The 21,877-nt window shown below is 42.9% G+C and overlaps 1 protein-coding gene across 1 annotated transcript; it reads left to right on the top strand.

The window, feature by feature from the left end:
- Positions 1 to 5,573: 5,573 nt before the first annotated feature.
- On the top strand, positions 5,574 to 11,436 carry RPS4X (ribosomal protein S4 X-linked). Its single transcript, XM_049873325.1, has 7 exons — positions 5,574 to 5,640; positions 6,649 to 6,726; positions 7,231 to 7,411; positions 8,036 to 8,133; positions 9,435 to 9,606; positions 9,975 to 10,132; positions 11,274 to 11,436. Exons 1-7 carry the CDS (start codon positions 5,638 to 5,640, stop codon positions 11,373 to 11,375), a joined length of 792 nt encoding a protein of 263 aa, XP_049729282.1. The 5' UTR covers positions 5,574 to 5,637; the 3' UTR covers positions 11,376 to 11,436.
- Positions 11,437 to 21,877: the final 10,441 nt, after the last annotated feature.

Here is a 21,877-nt window from a genome sequence, read left to right on the forward strand (position 1 = left end):
GCCAGGGAAGGTGTACGTCAGGGTTGTAACCTTTCAGTCTGTATGCTGAGCAAATAATCTGAGAAACTGGACCGTATGAAGAAGAACGGGGCAGCAGGATTGAAGGAAGACTCATTAACAACCTGTGATATGCAGATGACACAACCTTGCATGCTGAAAGTGAAGAGGACTTGAAGCACTTACTGATGAAGATCAAAGCCTTCAATACAGGTTACGCCTCAACATAATGAAAATGAAAATCCTTACGACAGGACCAATAAACAACATTATGGAAAATGGTGAAAAGATTGGAGTTGTCAAGGATTTCCTTTTATTTGGACCAACGATCAGTGCCCACTGAATCAGCAGTCAAGAAATCAAATGACGTATTGTATTGTGCAAATCCGCAAAAGACCTCCTTCGAGTACTAAAAATCAAAGATTTCACTTTGATGACTAAGGTGCTCTTGATCCAAGCCATGATTTTTTTTTTTTAGTGATTTATTTTATTTTGTTGTTGTCGTTGCTGTTGTTGAGAATATACACAGCAAAACATACAGCAATTCAAGTTTCTACATGTACAAATTCAGTGACATTGGTTACATTCTACTAGTTGTGCAACCATTCTAACCTTCCTTTTCTGAGTTGTTCCTCCCCCATTAACACTGCCCCCTAAGGTTCCTATCTGATCTTTCATGTTGCTGTTGTCAATTTGATCTCATATAAATAATCTTAAAAGAGCATAACGCTCAAGGCAGACATTCTTTACTAGCTAAGCTAAACTATTGTTTGGTTTTAAGAAGACTTCAGGGGATATTTTGGGTTTACGGTTTAAAGGTTATCTCACGGCATTAGTTCCAGGGGTTCATTCAGCCTCCATAGCTCCAGAAAGTCTAGATTTTACGAGAATTTTAAATTCTGTTCTGCATTTTCCCTCTTTTGATCTGGATTCTTCTATAGACTCTTCGATAAAAATGCTTAGTAGCGGTAGCCAATAAGCCATGGTATTTTCAATGGCCTCATATGCATGCGAAAGCTGGACAAGGAAAAAGGAAGACCAAAAAAGAATTTATGCATTCAAATTGTGGTATTGGTGGAGAATATTGAATATGCCGTGAATGGCCAGAAGAACAAACAAATCTACCTTGGAGGAAGTACAGCCAGAATGCTCCTTAGAAGTGAGGATGGTGAGACTCTGTCTTGCTTACTTTGGACATGTCATCAGGAGGGACCAATTGCTGGAGAAAGACACCAGGCTTGGTAAAATAGAGGGTCAGCGAAAAAGAGGGAGACTCTCAGCTAAATGGATTGACACAGTGGCTGCAACAATGGGCTCAAACATAGCAACAATTGTGAGGATGGTGCGGCACCAGGCAATGTTTTGTTCCGTATTATATAAAGTTCACTGTGAGTTGGAGCAGACTCGTTGGCACCTAACAACAACAATTATTCCTCGATACCAGTACCAATTGCTGTTGAGTCAAGTCAATTCTGCCTCGTGGCGATCCCATGTGTGTCAGAGTAAAACTATGCTCTTAGGATTTTCGATGGCTGATTTTTCAGAAGTAGATTGTCAGGCCTTTCTTTCACGGCATCTCCAACCTTTTGGTTAGCAACTGAGCACATTCGCCATTTGCACCACCCCGCGACTCCTATTTCTCAATAATGCTGTTTAAACAAATAAGTTTAAGAAGGAGGTGGCCAGGACAGAATTGGAGCACTAATTTATTTGTTGAGTCACTACTATGTTTTATGTATTTGATATATCTTCTTTAATCCTTATAACAATGAGCCCTGGTGGTGCAGTGGTTAAGCACTTAGCTGCTAACTAAAAGGTCAGCGGTTCAAACCCACCAGCCACTCCTCGGAAGAAAGATGTGGCAGTCTGCTTCAGTAAAGATTTACAGCCTTGAAAACCTTATGGGGCAGTTCTACTCTGTCTTGTAGGGTCACTATGAGTCGGAATAGACTTGACACCAACAAGTTAGTCATTTCAACAAACTGCGGAATAAGTATTGTTAACCTCATTTTCCAGATAAGGAACCTGGGTTTCAGAGAGGTAAAGCCACTTGCTCGAAGTCACACAGAGCCAGATTCGAACCATGCTCTTTCCACTCGCTTCACTATCTACCAGCACTGTGAGACATGAAAGTAGACTGTACTGGTTCATTGATGGCTGAGAGTAAGTTAACCAGGGAATGTAAGGCATGAAGGGCTTTTCTTTAAGAGGGGGAGTGGAGGGGCTTGGACTGCTCTACCCATGGCATGACTTTCTACCATGAGTCACTCATACACATTCCTTCCTTCTGGTAGTCTGAGACAAAACATATGTCTTAGTCCTCTTCTTACCATAGACTTCATCTCCTTTGCCCACACTTATATTCTATTTCAACCATGTACTATATGATTTCGTTTATTATATATGCTAACACAGTCCTTATAAAACAATAAAGGAGAGAAAGATCACTCAATATATTAGTAGCGAGAAAATGGGTTGACCATTTGGAAAAAAAAATAGTATAGCTTCACAACCCCAAGTTGATCAAAGAATTAAATATTATGTTTTTTAAATAGAATTGAGTATTTAGCAAATTTTTGACTGGCAACTTTCTAAGCTTTGAAGTGACAAGGAGAAATTACAAGAGAAAAGACCAACAGATTTGGCTACATAAAATCTTCAGACTTTGTACATTGAAAAATATAGCCAAAAGGAAAATAACCAATTGTTAAGAATAAAAAAAACCTGCCTCAAATAAGACACAGGATTAACTTCTGTATTCTATGAAGCACTCGTGCAAATCGATCAGAAAAACAAGTCTCTCAAAGATAGATGGGCAGAGATACTTCACACAAAAGGAAATGGAATGAGCATATGGCAAAATGTTCAACCTCACTGGTAATTTTTTGGAAAAGTGCAAATTACACTTAAACAATTACATTAGCAAAAGATGACTACAAATAAATAACTTCCAGGTTGGCATGAGTATAGTCCGAGGATCCTGTGAGAAAGGTTTTTGTCAATACACATGAGTTATTATAACGGTGTTCAGACTCTATGACATAGTGCTCCCTTTCCAAGGTTGCTTCCAATCACTTCTATGAACTAACCACAGATGTGCCAATTCTAAATCTGAGCCTGCAGTTCAGATCACACACTCCGGCTCAGCTCTGGGTCTATAACACATCTTCAGTCTGATGTCCCCCCCTCAGCCCCACATCTTAGACTGACCTCTTCATCTTCTCCCAGAACAGGTTCCTCTGCCTCCTCCTTGTTTCCAGTGAATGCACCACTGAGTCACTGTCATGGATTGAATTGTGTCCCCCAAAAAATACGTCTATCAATTTGGCTAGGCCATGATTCCCAGTATTGTGTGATTGTCCACCATTTTGTCGTCTGATGTGATTTTCCTATGTGTTATAAATCCTGCCTCTATGATATTTATGAGGGGGGATGGGCTGCAGTTGTGTTAGGGAGGCAGGACTCAATTTACAAGATTGAATTGTGTCTTGAGGCAATCTCTTTTGATATATAAGAGAGAGAAATGAGCAGAGAGACACAGGGACCTCATACCACCAAGAAAGCAGCGCTGCGAGCAGAGCACATCCTTTGGACCCGAACTTCCTGTGCTGAGAAGTTCCTAGACTAGGGGAAGATTGATGACAAGGACTTTCCTCCAGAGCTGACAGAGACAGAAAGCCTTCCCCTGGAGCTGACACCCTGTATTTGGACTTGTAACCTACTAGAATGTGAGAGAATAAATTTCTCTTTGTTAAAGTCATCCATTTGTGGTATTTCTGTATAGCAGCACTAGATAACTAAGACAGTCACCAAGCCAGAAACCTGGGAGTCATCCCAATTATTTCCTTATCTGTTACCCCTGCACTCCATTTATTTTTCAGTCAGATCCTGCTAATACTCTGCCTGCAATGTCTTGAATCTGCCAGCTCTTCCCTGTCTGGGTCTGGGTGTCAGCCTAGTGTTTCTTGCTTGGATTGTTGAAATGGCCCTAACATATCTCCTCCAAGCCACTCACACTTCCTCCAAACCATTCTACAGAGACCAGTAGGAGTTGTCTTTCTAAAACACAAAGCTAATTCTGTTCTCCCTTAAGTCTTTCAATGTCTAAATCTTAAACAAGATTTAGCAGCCCTCTGTGTTCTGACCTGCCCTGTCGTCACCATCTTTTCTCTGATGAGATTTTCCTCACTTGTCTTCCCCACCTCCCCAGCTTGCCTGTCCCATTATTATATGAGCTCCTTGAGAGCAGGAACTAGATCTTAATCACGTCTGCATCCTTGGTTCATAATACAGTGCTTGGCACAGAGTAGGAATTCAATAAATGTCGAAGGAATTGAAGGAATGAATTTATTCTAAGGAAATCATTCAACCGAAGGCAAAAGCTAGATGAAGGAAACTGTTCACTCTAGCAACACTCATAATAATGAAAAAGTACAAAAACGGAATGTCCAACAATAGAAGACCTATTTTATTAATTATGAGACATCCACTTAATGGAATATGATGCAGTGGTCAAAATACTAATTACGATGTCTATGTAGCAACCTGGAAAGTTGTTTATAATGCAAGAAAAGCAGAATACAAAATGGTCTGTATGCCAGGACTAGAATTATGTAAAAGTATGCATGCACACAAACTGATCAGAATGATAACAGGAACAGGAAGAAATGAATACAGATGATGTGTTTAGGGTGTTTGGGGAGGTACTGTTTGTAATTTTCTTAGCTTTTTCCAAGTTCCCTTTATTGTTGTTAGAATGTCATTCGTACATAAATGTAAAATGAAAGAGAAAAAATATATACTAAAAAATATGATTTGAGTTCCTCAAGTCCTTTGACAAACTGTGGTATAAAAACAAACCAAGGGGTGGGAACTGTTAGACAAAGTTTTGTGCTGCTTCCCAGGGCAGGAAGTCAGGAGAGGGCAAGTGGAGTTTCAAAGCAGGGGAATAGCATGATCAGATTTATGTTTTTGTTAGATAACTGGATGATCTCTAATGTCCCTTCTCTTCTCTGAGACTCTATGATAAGTGCCAAATAAGTCGTACAGAAAGCGAGGGTCAGCGTGCCAAGGTTCAAGCAGGGACCCTAAGCACCTCCACCCCCTACTCCCCACCCCCTCGGCAGTCTACAGAGGAGCAAGAGAGAAAAAACGTTGTTGGCTCTTTCCCAATTCATAGTGTAGGCAGGCTGGCTGGCTCAGGGAACCCGGAAGAAAGGACAAACAATATATTTTTAAGAAAAAAAAAGTACTATTAAAATGTATTCTATTGCTTACATAATCATATGTATGTGGGACTTGAGGTAGCCTTACTTTGCACTCTCCTTGAAGGCAGGAACATGTCTAATTCATCTTTGTATTTCCAGTACCTAGCACAGAATCTGGGACGCAAGAGACGCTCAGTAACTACTTGAGACAGAAAAGGAGGAAATGTGCCCTTAAGAGACACCCTTCTTTCCGCCGCCCTTGCTCCTCCCCGGGACTTCTGACCTCCCACCAGTAGGTGGCAAGATAGCACCTCAGCTCTCTAGTAAAGGCTGCGCTGGGCGGAGCGTTTGAGGCCCTGGCCTGCGCAGGGTCCAACCCTGTTTTCTGGAGACACCGGAAAGGACCGGCCCTCTTTCCGTGCTCAGCGCAGCCATGGTAAGGCCGGTATTTGGAGGGCTTCAGGGATGCATCCATTGCAATCCTCCCGGGGTTGAGGTTGCCCCGGAACACGAGACCTCTCCCGGCGGTGGCCGGGCGGAGGCGAAGGGAGTGCGGCCCCCGGGGTTGGTCCTGGGGGGCTCCAGGGCGAGGGCGAATGCCGCTCCCCGGGTCGGGGGGGATGGGTGTAGGCTGCTGCCGCTGGAGGCAAGGCCTGAGTCTCAGGCCCTGCCAGGCCTGAGCACGTAGCCTTCGGTCCCGCGAGAAGCGGCTTTGTCCTGGGCCCGAGCTCCGGGGCGGCCTGGCCCGGGCTGAGCGCTGGGTACGCCTGGCAGAGAAGGGTTTTCTTTGTCGCCGCCTTTTGACACGGCCTGACCGAACGTTGTGTGGCTGGTAAACACGTATGCACAGCGTTAAAAAGTCTTTCCGATTTTTAAACTGGAAATTGCCAGCTTTTGGCTTCAGTGTAGGAAAGAGCAGCTACTGACACGTGGTTGTGCTGAGGTCAGTTTAATCCTGCCCCAGGCACGTCAGAAGCAGACGGTTGTATTGTGAAAAATTTATTATTTGCTTTATTAACAAATGGAAGGACTGGGTTCTGGTACATTTCTGTTGCAATCTCGCTTTGTGCTGGGTCCAGCCCCTGGCCATTTCACTAGCATGGTGTATTAGAAAGAACATAATCTCTGGAAGCCAGCACAATTAAGGGTAGAATCTCAGCTCCGCTTGTAAGCAGTAACATGGAAATATTTAGGACGGTTCTGAAAAGATAGTAACCGAACACTCTCTGAACAGTGAGAAAGCTTATGGAGTCTGTAATATTTGCTAGTTGCTATGCGATTGTCTGTTTCTCTTTTTGCCAGAGCTCTGTGATTTATAATTGTTAATATTTTACTGGAAAGGGAACAGGCTCAGTTCTTTCAAGAAGTTCTACGCTCAGCTTTGTAAGCTGTTGAAAAACGTAAAAATTGTTTAACACCGTTGTAATCTACAACTCTCCTTTAGGCTCGTGGTCCCAAGAAGCATCTGAAGCGTGTAGCAGCTCCAAAGCATTGGATGCTGGACAAACTGACTGGCGTGTTTGTAAGTATATCACATTGTATGTAAAGGACGCATTTTATCTTGTATAAGCTCCTTTATGTGTGAAAGTATCCCTAATTTTCTTATCCTTAAGTGTTTCTTTAGCATTTGCTATGTGAAATGCCTCTCTGAAGTCATTTTGAGGGCTAGGGGAAGAAGGTGTCTTCTTGGTTTCATCTGCCCTCTGGCCCTGTGCTGTCTAGCTGCACTCTGCTTACTTATTTTTGTGCCTCATTTATTCCGTACACCATCTAGTACACTTAAATGCAGTCAGGTCTCACATGTTAATTCTTGATGAGCCTGGGCCTCTAGAGGGAAAAATGTTGTAAAGGCTTATGATTTGGAATCATTTGGGAAACAGCACTTGTTTAAAATACTCAATTGGAGTGCTTTGTACAATGTGGTGTTGGGTCAGTGGATCCCAGGACTTGGAGGAGGAGTTGGTTTGAGTGCTTGAGTGAAGCCCAAGAGTAGCTGTAATTCTTTTTAATTGCTTTTATTTTACAGGCTCCTCGTCCGTCCACCGGTCCCCACAAACTGAGAGAATGTCTCCCACTGATCATTTTCTTAAGGAACAGACTTAAGTATGCCCTGACAGGAGATGAAGTTAAAAAGATCTGCATGCAGCGATTCATTAAGATTGATGGCAAGGTCCGCACCGATATAACCTACCCTGCTGGTTTTATGGGTAAGTGGTTAGTAGTAGACATTTGGTGGTGCCTCCTTTTGATTATCTTAACTCCCTCTCCGAAGTGGCAGTTGTATTGAACAGTGATGGGCTCTTCTGGTTTCCTGGGGTGTTTGTCTAGAAATGTGGAGAATTGCCAGGAAGCCTGTACAAAGTGGAGTGTTCGGAGAGGTTTGGGTTGTGTTCTTTCATGCGGTTAGGTTTGAGGGACTGGGGTTAAGTATACTGGAAATGCTTATTATGGGAAGCCAGTATGATGATTGAATATTATCTCAATCATAATTCTAGCCTGGAAGCACAAAGTTTTGATTTTGTATTTCTGTCAGTCTCTAAGAAGTAAAGCACGACCTTCTCCCCTGAGAGATTTTTAAAGTACTACTGTAGGTCTGCAAATAATCATGAATCTCTTCTCAAAACCCAATTTCAATTCACTTTAAATTTTAAATGAAATCATAAAGCAGGATTTTGAAGCGTTAAAGATTAGCTAGGCATCACTAATCTTAGGAGTCCTTGTTGATGTCTGAAGTGGGGAGCACATAGGGTTTTGGGGTATTTTATTTTGTTGTGCTCAGCATGGGGTGATGGGGGATCATTATGGTAAAATTAGTTACTGTTTGGAATCAGATGTCATCAGCATCGACAAGACTGGAGAAAATTTCCGTCTGATCTATGACACCAAGGGTCGATTTGCTGTTCATCGTATTACACCTGAGGAGGCGAAGGTGAGTTTAAGGTAAAATTACTTGGTTCTGAGTTACAGCTTGAATTAAGTACATGGATTGAAGTAGGTGTGCCTGGACGTAACCAGTTAACACATTGGTGAGATTCTATTGTGTGTGCAGTTTGGTATCTTGTATCTTTTTTATTTTCACCACATACCTGAGAGGCATTATCCCGTGTTTTTAAAAAGTGTTACTAGTAGCTGCATAGGAGTCCGTTACTGGATAGCTAATAATTGATCTCTGTCTGAAGTTAGCTTCCTTAATAGATGGTCTGCTTTCTCTTTTATGGTAGGAATGAATTCCAGTTGAATAGTGACTTCCTGTTTGTCTTTCTTTTTTTTTTTAAGAGGCAAGGAAAGTGATTTCTAGGAACATTTATGGGTATCTGAAGTATGAGTCCTTTAAGGATGTTGTTGTGTGCCATCAAGTTGATTCAACTCATAGCGACCCTAAGGGACCAGAAAACCAATCTAGTCAAACCCAATTGGTCTTTTGCCATGTTTCCATTTGTGAGCCTAGCTTTACTTTGAGGAGGGGAAGGTGGTGGGTGGTGGTGGAGGAGACTGGTCCTCTAGGCACTCAGTTTGAGGTAACTCAAAAAAGATTAGTCTTTGATTATTTAATCCAGTTTGTTGTGATGGTTTCACACAAAATTTTAGGGCTTCTTGAATTATTGGCTGTAAATGAAGGTTAATTCAATTGGATGATTCAGCTCCTAATTTCATTGTGCTGCCTTGTTATCAGCAGGCTGGAGGGCATATCCAGTGGCATCTCAATGATTTGATTTACTCTAAGGATAGATACCAGGGAGTGAAAATCCAAAGTTGAAATGCTTCCTGAAATATTTGATTGGTAATACAATTGCTATGTGAGAAAAAGCTCAATCTTGAGTAGAGGGAGCCACTAAGAGGCATTTAAGAGAGATTAAGGTGCGTTGGAGATAAGAATTTAGAGGTCCTGTAAAGGCTTACAGAGAGCCTAGGAAAGGGGCGGGGGGAGGAAGACAATGGCGACAGTAAGCAGACCAGCCGAGAATTTGAGAGATCTTTGTTAGGGGAATTTTAAGGCCCTTCAGTCCCTTGAGCTTTAACAGGGAGATGATAAACATGGAGGCAGTGATAGGAAAGTATTAAGACTAGCCTAGAAATTAGAGCAGTGTTAAGATAAATTTATGAAGTGCAGGAAGGAAAGTCGGGGGTACAAGAAGACAGTGACTTGTGACTTTGAAAGAACTGTTTCGTCTGTTCTGGAGCGTAATATGTGAGCTAGACAAAATGTGGCCAATCCTTCTATGTTTCTAGTACAAATTGTGCAAAGTAAGGAAGATCTTTGTGGGCACAAAAGGAATCCCTCATTTGGTGACCCATGATGCTCGCACCATCCGCTACCCTGATCCCCTCATCAAGGTGAATGACACCATTCAGATTGATTTGGAAACTGGAAAGATTACGGATTTCATCAAGTTCGACACTGGTAAGCAGCCACTGTACCACTGTATTCCTAGGTGTTCTGTTTGTACCACCGTTTTAAGTGCAGGTATGAGGACGGTTTTTTGTTGTTTGTTTAAAGCCTTCCTGTTCACTAGCAAGGGGCTGGGAAGGGGGGCAACTAAGTAACTAGAAAGCATATCTGCTGTAACACCCAGGTGTATAATTACTTAAGAGTGTCCTGAAAGTCCTAGCTTGTGTAACAGATCCATAGGAGTGAATTATAATGGGGAAGAAAATAAACTTCATTTTAGACTCATCTAAGCTGTGTAGTATAGAAACCATTGGACGATTATGACTTTGCATAGGACCTTGCTTAGAGCAGATCATATTAATTTCTTCCTTCCTGCCTAGGTAACCTGTGTATGGTGACTGGAGGCGCTAACCTGGGAAGAATTGGCGTGATCACTAACAGAGAAAGACATCCTGGCTCTTTTGATGTGGTTCACGTGAAAGATGCCAACGGCAACAGCTTTGCCACCCGGCTTTCCAACATTTTCGTTATTGGCAAAGTAATTCTGGGTTTTTCTTCTCTCTAGTTCAGGGAAACATGTAAATTCAATTTACTGATGGGATTACAGCACCTGGGTTCCTGGCCCTCAAATCTGTTGTAAAACCTCTTATAGGGCAGGGCTCACACAGAGGCGGGCTGCATCAAATTTGTGCTTTTTCAGTATCACAGTGTTAACAGAATACTTGATCACTTTGTTATAGTTAGGTTTTTCAATTATTCGTGGCTGTGTTTTCTTAGAAATTATCTGCCTTTGTTGTTGTTAGGTGCCTTCACGTTGTTTTTGACTCATAGCAACCCCATGTGACGAGTAGAACTGCCCCATAGGGTTTTCTAGGCGCTAATCTTGATGGGAACCAATCTGTTTTTTGGCTGAAAGGCGACCTCCAGAAATAGCTTCAATTCCAAGTTCAATGGGTGTTTTAGGGTAGTAGTTTCCGGGGGTCCTCTAGTCTCCCCAGTTCAGTAGATCTGGCCTTTTATGAACTGTGTTATGCCAGTTAATTTCAGTTGTCCCTCAAGGCTATGGCCCCAAGCCTTTTAACCCAGTAAACCAATCCTGCAAGTTGTTTGGATGTCTATGAAGTCTCCATAACTATGCCCCCATGTGCTTTGTTTTATTTATGCAGCACACGCACACGTAAACACTTGCTTATGCCTTCCTATCCGCATATATGCGGGCATATCTATGTACCTAACCACACACATTTTCTGGTTGTTGTTACGGCACTAACCAAAACCAAACCCAGTGCCGTCAAGTCGATTCTGACTCATAGCGACCCTGTAGGACAGGGTAGAACTGCCCCATAGAGTTTCCAAGGAGCGCCTGGTGAATTAGAACTGCCATCCTTTTGGTTAGCAGCCGTGGCACTTAACCACTGTGCCACCAGGGTTTCCTGTTACGGCACTACTTTCACGTAAATATTGAGTGCCTGCATTGATTGTGAAGGGAATTGTAATTCACATTTGTATACATAGGAAGCAGGGTTCATAGAATGGGGGTCTTTCTGATACACCCAGGTGTTGCTGAGTGCTTTTGAAAAACAGACTTCATTTCTGTTAAATGAGATAGCAAATGTAGCATGTGCCAAACCACAATAGAATTGGTGTTCAGGTTTTGATTTTCCTTGTTTCTCCTTCAGGGCAACAAACCATGGATTTCTCTTCCCCGAGGAAAAGGTATCCGGCTCACAATTGCTGAAGAGAGAGACAAGAGACTGGCTGCCAAACAGAGCAGTGGATGAAATGATCTCTAGGTGATATGAATGAAGAGGTCTTTGCATAATTAAAGATAATGCAGCACGATTAATTGCCTCCTGGTTTTTTTTTGTTTTTTTTTTTACAGTTCCCTGCTAGTTTATAACATGAGAAGTAGGTTGAATTCTCAGGCTTAAGTGTTCTGTGATACAGCTGTTTGTGTGGGTGGGCTTGTGAAAACGGAATGTGAACATGAAGATAAAGCAGGGCCAGGGTGGGGGTTAGTCAAGCTGACCTATGCTGAGACTGTTAATTGAGGCCATGGGGGCAGCAGACTTGTGCTTGAGGACAGGACCAGAATCAAGGGAATTGGAGCTCAGAGAGGTGAAGTTATTTGCCCAGTGTCACACAGCTAGAATGTAGTAGAACAGGTATTAGAGTTTAGGTGGCTTTGTCACCTGTGCTTAGTCAATGTATCATTTTCCAGTTGCTCTATCGTTCCTGAGAAGATTTTGCAAGTCAAGACCCTCATGTAGACAACCAGTTTGATCCTCCTTCCCCAAATGTATAGGGTCATGTCAAGTTTGCCAGCCATCCTCAGTAAGAGGCCCTGCTTCATGGGCCTGCTCTTCTACCTGTCCAGCATTGCAAACTCATCTCTTCAAAGAGTCTTCCTGTACCCTAGCCTTCTGATTTCAGCCTAAATCAGCTCCTTACTGGTCTTCCCTGCTGAAGTAAACCACTCTTGTTTCTCTAGCGTGGTTTCTCAACCTTGACATTGTTGACATTTCGGGTGAGATAATTTGTTGGGGCTGTCCCGTGCCTTATGGGATATTTAACAGTGTCCCTGGCCTGTACTCACTGGGTGCTGGTAGCTCCCACACTTTCACAGTTCTGATACCCAAGAATGACTCCAGACTTTGCCAAATGCCCATTTATTTCAGAGCAAAATCCCCCTGTGTTAAGAACCACTGCCCTATTGATAACTCTTATATCTCCTCATCACTTTCATTTAATATTTTTTTAGGCAACACAAAGATAAGTAAATCATCTCACTGCCATGGGTTTAGGAGAGAAAATTGGAGCTCTGTTTTGAACAAATGGCCATCCTTGGTGCCCAGGCCTGTAGTCCAGTGGAGGATGAGAGGCCTGTTGAGCTATGGCTTGGGGCAGTGCCTCCACCCCAGGCTGGGTCCTGGACTTGGCGCCCCAAAGCACATGTGGAAGAACTGAGCAAAGTCAAAACTAAAAAAGGCATCCTAGTTCCTCATCTAAAGAAGGATCACAGTCTACTTCCCTTGAATAGTGCCTGGAGTCAAAAGATAGTAAGCAGGCCATCTAAGGTACAACAATTGGTCTCTATTCCCCTGGAGCATCAGAGGAAGGAGAGTCAAATAGGAGGAACATGTGTGACTGTTGCTTCCATGAACAAATGCCTCCTTTGCCATGGGAGAGACCAGGTGCCCAGGTACCATTACTGAATGTTTTGAGCAAAGATTCTGTAGAATTCTGATAAAAGGGGGGACAATGTAGGACAGAATTCTAAATTCTCATGGAATCCAGACATTCTGGAGCCATTGAGGCTAGATAAACCCCTGAAACTATTTCCCTGAGATAACTTTTAAACCTTAAACCAAAAATATCCCCTGAAATCTTAAAACCAAACAATAGCTTAACGCGTAAAGTGTCTGCCTTCAACAGTGTGCTCTCTTAAGATATATGGGATCAAGTTGACAACAGCAACTCAGATAGGAAACTTAGGGGCCAGTGAGCTTATTTTAATAGGGAGGGACAACTCATAAAAGGAGGGTGAGAATGGTTACACAACCAGGTGTAATCGGTATCACTGAAGTGTACATGTAGAGATTGGTGAATGTTCTGAGTAATTCTAAACAAAAATAGAATTTTGAAAAATTGCAAACACAAAAACTGTTACATCAATTTCTTATTAAAGTTTAGGGGGAAAGGGCATGCTCAGAGGTCTCTGATGCCCAGATTTGGCCCCACAGGGCCGCCCCATTGCAGACTCTAAAGGATGACTGGCTAGGGTCACAGAGTAGGCAGATCTGGGATGTAGGACTTCTGCTTAAGCAAGAGAAATGGAATTTCTGCAGGAACTGGTTTCCCCCAGGTTGGGAGTAAGGGAGGGGGCGCTGCATAAGTGGTTTTACCAGACACATTGCTTAAACTGCCTTCTTGAGTGTTTCTCCTTTGCCATCCAGGTAGGCAGTTCTGATCAGGGTCCAAGTCAGAAGTAATCTTGTGTTGCCCCTTGAGAAAAAGGCAGGTGAGATGAGACCACGAAAGGCCAGACAGAGGGTGGAGCAGGGTGCCTGAATGCTGGTAGATTCTCCTGTGGCCATGCTGCTCACCACACTCTGCACTTTCCTTTTTTCTAGGTTTGTTCTAAGTCTCAGCAGACGATGGAAATTGTTTGAATTTTAACTAAGGAACCAAAATAAGTGTGGAAAATGAAAACCATCAAAATGGTTCTTTCCACAAATGCAGTGGTTTCATAGATGCTAATGGGCCAGCCATCTTGCACAGCTGGGGAGTTGGTATGTTTAGCTGCCTTCTCACATCACCAGGAGATATTTTAACATCATTTAAAATTTGTTTTCATTTTTCACTTATTTGTTAACTAGGACATGGGTTTTTTTTTTTGATAATTTTTAGTGTGCTCTAAGTGAAAGTTTACAAATCGAGTCAGTCTCTCACATAAAAACTTACACCTTGCTACATACTCCCAATTATTCTCCACCGAATGAGACAGCCCGCTGTTTCCCTCTACTCTCTTTTTCGTGTCCATTTCAGCAACTTCTAACCCACTCTACCCTCTCATCTCCCCTCCAGGTCCTGGCATCTCCTGATGCCAACGTAGTCTCAAGGGACATGGGTTTTTTTGTTTGTTTGTTTTTGCAACTAGTCCCAAGGTCTTAGTCATCTAGTGCTGCTATAACAGAAAAGTATCACAAGTGGATGGCTTTAACAAAGAGAAATTTATTTTCTCACAGTCTAGTAGGCTACAAGTCCAAATTCAGGGTGTCAGCTCCAGGGGAAGGCTTTCTCTCTCTCTCAGCTCTGGAGGAAGGTCTTTGTCATCAATCTTCCCCTGGACTAGGAGCTTCTCAGCGCAGGAACCCTGGGTCCAAAGGACGCAATCTGCTCCCAGCACTGCTTTCTTGGTGGGATGAGGTCCCCACTCTGCTTGCTTTCCTTTCCTTTCATCTCTTGAGAGAAAAGGTGGTGCAGGCCACACCCCAGGGAAACTCCCTTTACATTGGCTCAGGGATGTCACCTGGTAAGGGTGTTACATCCCATCCTAATCCTCCTTAACATAAAATTACAATCACAAAGTGGAGAACAACCACAGAATACTGGGAATCATGGCCTAACCAAGTTGATACAGACATTTTTGGGGAGACACAGTTGAACCCATGACAGAGGGAAAGATTCCATCCTAACACCAAGTTGCATTAGTAAACTTAGCCAACGGAGCCTATATCATCAGAATGAGCTACAAGTTTCCAAATAAAATGGCTTGTGTCTTTGTAGGTTTTTAAGGCTTAGAATTTGATTCATAAAATCTTAGAGCTGGAGGGAACCTTAGAGATCATTTCATCAGGGCAGCAGACAAATGGACACAAGATGAAGCAGACTGAAGTAAGCAGAACTTTATTGAGTTTGGTTTACTTCCCTCGTGCCTCCAGAAGGCTGGGCCTCACACTGCAGTCAGAGAGCAGCACAACTTTGAATAATAACAAGAATACAAACAGCTGAGTCTTAGGTAGTAGTACTTTAGAGTTTATGGAACCATCTTGATTTTTTATATCCAAATTCTGTGTACCTTTTGCTAAATGAGATATTATAGAAAGAATGATATCTGCCCCCTGCCCCCCACCCTGTCAACCCATTCTATATGGACATAGTTTTCCCCAGGCAAATTCCATCTTACCAGTTACGCAGGCCAAAAACCTTGGATACATCCTTGATTCCTCTCCTTTCCTCACATTCCACATAAAAGCTTATCAGAAAGTCCTCTTGGCTGTACCTTCAAAATATATCCAGAATCCATATTCAGTGATATTTAGAAATCATCAATTTTTTTGTGAGATAATCATGTGTTTTTTGGCACAGTGGGTAAGCTTGGGCTGCTAACTGAAAGGTTGGAGGTTTGAACCCACCAGTTGCTCCATGGGAGAAAGATGTGGCAGTCTGCTTCTGTAAAGATTTACAGCCTTGGAAACCCTATGGGGCAGTTCTACTCTGTCCTGTAGGGTCGCTCTGAGTCGGAATTCAACTCAACAGCAATGGATTTGGGTTTTGTTTGTATTATCTTTGAAAGATACATAGTGAAGGATTTGTGGAAGAAATGAAGAGAGATCTGGAATTTGCTTAAAAATGATCTAGTGGGTGAGGAAGTGGGTAGGGGTATAGATGAAACAAAATTTGCCACAATATCATGGCTACAGACATGACACACTCCTAAAGTTTAATGTGCATTTTTAACATTTCCTCCATCCCTTTCTTTAGACAATCAGCAAAACAATTGATCAACTACTGCCAATTTCTGTGGCTGATTTCAAGCTACCAACATGAAGTCACTGAACAGGGAGTTGGGGAGATGACCAGTAGCCCACCTTTCTATAGCACTTCCAACCACACAAATACAACAGGCGTAAATAACCTCAAGGGCATAGATAATAGTAAAATGTAGTAAAATAATTAGAAAGTGATGAGTTTTTAGTATTTATTACCTTGTATTTCTTCCTTTTTTCTGCTGACCCTGTACTCTGCCAAGCATGATGTCCTTCTCCAGGGACTGACCCCTCCTGACAACATGTCCAAAGTATGTAAGACGCAGACTCGCCATCCTTGCTTCAAAGGAGCATTCTGGCCACACTTCTTCCAGGACAGATTTGTTCATTCTTTTGGCAGTCCATGGTATATTCAATATTCTTCCCCAACACCACAATTCAAAGGCGTCAACTCTTCTTCGGTCTTCCTTATTCATTGTCCAGCTTTCACATACATATGATGCGATTGAAAATACCATGGCTTGGGTCAGGCGCACCTTAGTCTTCAGGGTGACATCTTTGCTCTTCAACACTGTAAAGAGGTCCTTTGCAGCAGATTTGCCCAATGCAATGCGTCTTTTGATTTTTCGACTGCTGCTTGCATGGCTGTTGATTGTGGATCCAAGTAAAATGAAATCCTTGACAACTTCAATCTTTTCTCTGTTTATCATGATGATGCTCATTGGTCCAGTTGTGAGGATTTTTGTTTTCTTTATGTTGGGATGTAATCCATACCGAAGACTGTGGTCTTTGATCTTCTTTGGTAAGTGCTTCAAGTCCTCTTCACTTTCAGCAAGCAACGTGGTGTCATCTCCGTATCACAGGCTGTCAGTGAGTCTTCCTCCAATCCTGATGCCCCGTTCTTCTTCATATAGTCCAGCTTCTTGGATTATTTGCTCAGCATACAGATTGAATAGGTATGGTGAAAGGATACAACCCTGATGCATACCTTTCCTGACTTTAAACTACTCAGTATCCCCTTGTTCTGTCCGAACAACTGCCTCTTGATTGATGTAAAGGTTCCTCATGAGCACAATTAAGTGTTCTGGAATTCCCATTCTTTGCAATGTTATCCATAATTTGTTATGATCCACACAGTTGAATGCCTTTGCATAGTCAATAAAACACAGGTAAACATCCTTCTGGTATTCTCTGCTTTCAGCCAGGATCCATCTGACATCAGCAATGATATCCCTGGTTGCGCATGCTCTTCGGAGTCGACCTGAGTTTCTGGCAGTTCCCTGTCGAAACACTGCTGCAGCCGCTTTTGTATGATCTTCAGCAAAATTTTGCTTGCGTGTGATATTAATGATATTGTTCTATAATTTCCGCATTCGGTTGGATCACCTTTCTTGGGAATAGGCATAAATATGGATCTCTTCCAGTCAGTTGGCCAGGAAGCTGTCTTCCATATTTCTTGACATAGACGAGTGAGCACCTCCAGTGCTGCATCTGCTTATTGAAACATCTCAATTGCTATTCCGTCAATCCCTGGAGCCTTGTTTTTTGCCAATGCCTTCAGTGCAGCTTGGATTTCTTCCTTCAGTAGTACCATCGGTTCCTGATCATGTGCTACCTCTTGAAATGATTGAATGTCGACTAGTTCTTTTTGGTATAATGGCTGTGTATTCCTTCCATCTTCTTTTGATGCTTCCTGCGTCGCTTAATGTTTTCCCCATAGAATCCTTCACTATTGCAACTCGAGGCTTGAATTTTTTCCTCAGTTCTTTCAGGTTGAGAAATGCCGAGCGGGCTCTTCCCTTTTGGTTTTCTATCTCCAGCTCTTTGCACATGTCATTATAATACTTTGTCTTCTCGAGCCGCCCTTTGAAGACCCTCAACGAGGCGGATTGACACAGTGGCTGCGACAATGGGCTGAAGCATAACGACTGTTAGGATGGCACGGGACCGGGCAGTGTTTCGTTCTGTTGTGCATAGGGTCGCTATGAGTCGGAGCCAACTTGACTGCACCCAACAACAACTATCACCTTTGTATTTAGTACAATAAAAAGAAGTCCCAGTGGTGCAGTGGTTAATCTCTTGGCTGCTAACCTGAAAGGTCAGTAGTTCAAACCCACCAGCTGCTCCTCTGCAGGAGAAAGATGTGGCTTCCATAAACTATTACACTATCGGGCAGTTCTACTCTGTTACATAGGGTCACTATGAGTCAGAATCGACTCGATGGCAATGGGTTATTTAATATAATTTATCTAATTGTAAGTTTGTATGTTTTCATTTAAAATATTTTAAATATTATACAATTTAAAACATTTTTAATAATAGCTGTTTCTAACGAGTAGCTCAGAATATTCCTGAAAATTTAACAACTGGCTCTCACAAACTGATATAAACCAGTTCCAGCATACCATTGGTGGCAAGCTACGACACCCAGGAGGCTACCCTGGTCCTGTTGAGTGTGCCTCCTAAGTACCCCTCACATGTCCTCTCCTCCATTCCCTCAGCCACCTCCACCATGGGCTACTTCTTCTGTTCCCACTCCCAGTCTCTCCTCCACACACTGCTGCCGGGGTCAGCCTCCTAGAGCTCAGCTTGTATTGTGTCACTTCTTCAAAACCTCTTGTTCAAACCCACTGCCCATAGAATCAAGTCCGAACTCCTTTGGCTGCCCTTGCAAGCCTTCTCTAATGTGATCCTAAGCTATTCTCTTAATAGAAAGACAACACAGTAGCTCCCAACACCCAAGTCTCTATTCACCGCCTCAATTTCTTTCTTGGACTTCAGATCCATGTAGTGACATTCCTCCTGGACATCTCCACTTGGATGGTCCCCAGACATCTCAAAGTCAGTGAGTCTCACACAGAACTCATCCTCCTTCCCCCACCCCCAGCTGCTTCTATTCCTGTAGTCCCTACTTCTCTTTTAGGCTTTCAAATTCCTTCTCTCCTCAGATTCTTTGGGTACTGTTTTTAGTTTCAGGAACATTTTTCTTCTACTCTACCCTTCTGTTTGCCCTCCTCTCCTAATTTTTTTTTTTCTGGCTGATGTCTACCCATCCTTCAGGTCTCAGCTGAGATGTTGCTTCCTCTGAGAACCTTGGGGAAGGTTAGGAGCTCACAACATACCATTACCCTGTTCTTCCCATCATAGAATTTACCACCCAACTAAAAAAAAACAAATTCACTACTGTCGAGTCGACTCCAACTCATAATGACCCCATAGGGTTTCCAAGGCTGTAAATCTCAGTGGAAGCAGACTGCCACATCTTTCTCCCATGGAGCCGCTGGTGGTTTTGAACTGCTGACCTTTCTGTTAGCAGTTGATTGCTTTAACCACTGCACCACCAGAGCTCCTTAGAATTTACCATACTGAGTTAAAATTGTCTATTTAATTGTCTGTCTCCCCTAGGAGACTGTGAGGTCCATAAGTCTTATCTTGTTCACTGCTCTATCCCTAGCACTTAGCGCAGTTACTGACACATTGTAGATGCTCAATAAATGAATGAATGAATGAATGAATGAGAGGTATACCCTGTGGTTCCGCTGCAAAGCCTCCCCTCCATCTGTCTGATTTCCTCACTGTTTCTTAAACATACTTTGCAACTTTCTCACTTTACTTCCAAAAAAAACCCATAGTTTTTGTTGTGCTTAAGGGGACAAGGTCAGAAAATGTCACCTTCTGAAATTGGAACTAATAGAATCAACATTGACTAGATGAGATCAGCCACCTGTAAAGTAAGCCACTTTAAAGGTTGGTTTGTAAATGTGGTCCCAATGAGACAAGGGTGCTCTTCAGGTCTCTATGGTGACTAGCATGTTGCCACAGGCTGGGAATCTGCCAAATATAAAGAAAATGATAATGTCAATCAATTGTAATCTAATTGCTAGAGATAATGCTGGATAAACAGTAGGGCCCTTGTCTGCATGGGGTCTTGAGCTGAGCCAAAGAGCAACATGTTTTCTGTTTGATAATCACTGAGTTCTACATGCAGCTCTTTGCAGTTTACAAAGCACCTCTATGTGTTACTTTAAAGAAACTACACAATGACCCTGTGAAGTGGAGCTCATTCGCCATTTTACAGATAAGCAAAATCAAGCTTCAGGGAGGTGAATTGACCCATAGCCCCCAGATAATAAGGGGCAGAGCTAGTGCTCTGCTCCTGACTAACCCCACACCTTCCACAGAGAGCGAGAAAATTATGACCTAAATGGAAGAAGTACCTCTAGGGTACAGACAGAAAGCAGACCCAGTGGTCTACCCACCCGCTTTTGCACAGTCTGATTCTGTGCTCAGATAGCAGCTTTCTGCTTTGGTGATGTTTGGCTTAGGGCCTCCGACCCCCTGAAGGGTGGCAGTCAGGGTGGGGCAAGAAGGTAGTAATGACGATTGCTGCTAGGTCTAGCTCTTGTTCATTCCACAAACATTTATTGAACAACTACTGTGTGCCAGGCAGAGTGCTAAGAGCTTAGGATATGGTGAAGAACAAGACACAGAGTTCCTCACCAAGCTGATGGCCTAATTCCAGGAGTCTGACAAGTAAATAATTACTAATATGGTGTGATAGCTGTTCTGAGAAGGCAGCACAGGGTGCTCTGGGAGCCTATAACCCATTGCCTTCAAGTAGATTACAACGCATGGCAACTCTATGTTTGCAGAGCAGAACTTCACTTGATAGGGTTTTCAGGGCTATGACCTTTCAAAAGCAGATCACCCGGCCTTTCTTCTGAGGCATCTCTGGGTGGGTTTGAACCTTTTGTGACAGTCATGGACTCCTAAGGGTTCACAGAAAGGCCACCTACACTGGTCTGGGGGAGGGTCTGGGACAGCTTCCCGGAAAAATCATGCCTGAGCTGATACCTGAAGGATCTTATCAAGACAAAAAGGGCTGGAGGAACCAGAGGCTGGGAAAGGACTTTCCCAGGAAAGAGATCAGAAAGTGTGAAAGCCTGAGAGTGAGAGTGTGTGGCAATGAAAAGAATGTAAATAATTTACTAGGCAAGGGTCTAAGGGGTGAGGTTGGGGAACTGTGAAAGGTAAGACTAGAGAGAGAATTATAAAATCAAAATTAATACAATAATAACTTACAATATAACAATATCCATAATATTATTAATCATTAATTGATTAGATCAATAATTGTTGTTAGGTGCTGTTGAGTCAATTTCAACTCATAGGGACTCCATGTGACTAACTTATACTATATTAATAATACTGACAATTTTATAATAATAAGATCTAAATTGCAGTGAACATTTAAAGTACACAGTGGGAGGGCACTGAGCTCAGTTCATTATATGCACTATCTCTTCTCACCCTCACAACAACCCCATGAGGTCAGTACTGTTATTATTTCATTTTACAAAAGAGAAAATTGAAGATTAAAGAGGTTAAAAATGTACCAAAAGTCACACTGGCTACTGAGTGTCTGGCCTGCCATCAGAATAGAGGTTTATATGGAGCCCAGAGCCCATCTTGTCAAACCGTCTTTACTCACAGCACACAGTGCCTCGTCAGACATGGACAGGAATCTGGACTTAATCTCAAGAGAAATAAAGTCATGGAAGAGTTTTGGGCAGTAGAGGAAAAGCCCAAAATTTGTTTTAAAAAGCTCACTCTGTCTGGAGGATGGCCTGGAAGGGGGTGAATAGAGCGAAAGGGCAGTGGAAGGCTTTTGCCTTTTATTTCATCTCTCCAGATGGTGGTGGCTTGGACTAGGGAGGTAGGTGTGGAGAGATGGAGAGAAGGGGGTGAATTCTTGAGTATGAAGGAGGTAAAATTGACAGGTCTTGGTGACCGATGGGATGTGGGGAGTGAGGGCAAGGGAAACTTCAGGATGACTCCTGGGACTCTGGAGTAGATGAATAATGGTGCCATTCCTAGAGGAGCAAGAAAAGAGCAACAGGTTCTGAGGGAAGAAGACAGCCACCGAGTTCACACTGTAGGTTCACACACTGGAGGTACATGAGAGGCACTAAGGAAGAGGGGTCTGGGAGGCAATTGGAGATACGGTTCTA

This window comes from Elephas maximus, chromosome X, assembly GCF_024166365.1.
Source record: "Elephas maximus indicus isolate mEleMax1 chromosome X, mEleMax1 primary haplotype, whole genome shotgun sequence".
In the NCBI taxonomy this organism is placed as follows: domain Eukaryota; kingdom Metazoa; phylum Chordata; class Mammalia; order Proboscidea; family Elephantidae; genus Elephas; species Elephas maximus.

Coding starts and splice junctions, on each gene's coding strand:
- RPS4X (XM_049873325.1), top strand. Junction 8,134..9,434: donor TTACACCTGAGGAGGCGAAG/GTGAGTTTAAGG, acceptor CTATGTTTCTAG/TACAAATTGTGCAAAGTAAG. Junction 10,133..11,273: donor ACATTTTCGTTATTGGCAAA/GTAATTCTGGGT, acceptor TTTCTCCTTCAG/GGCAACAAACCATGGATTTC.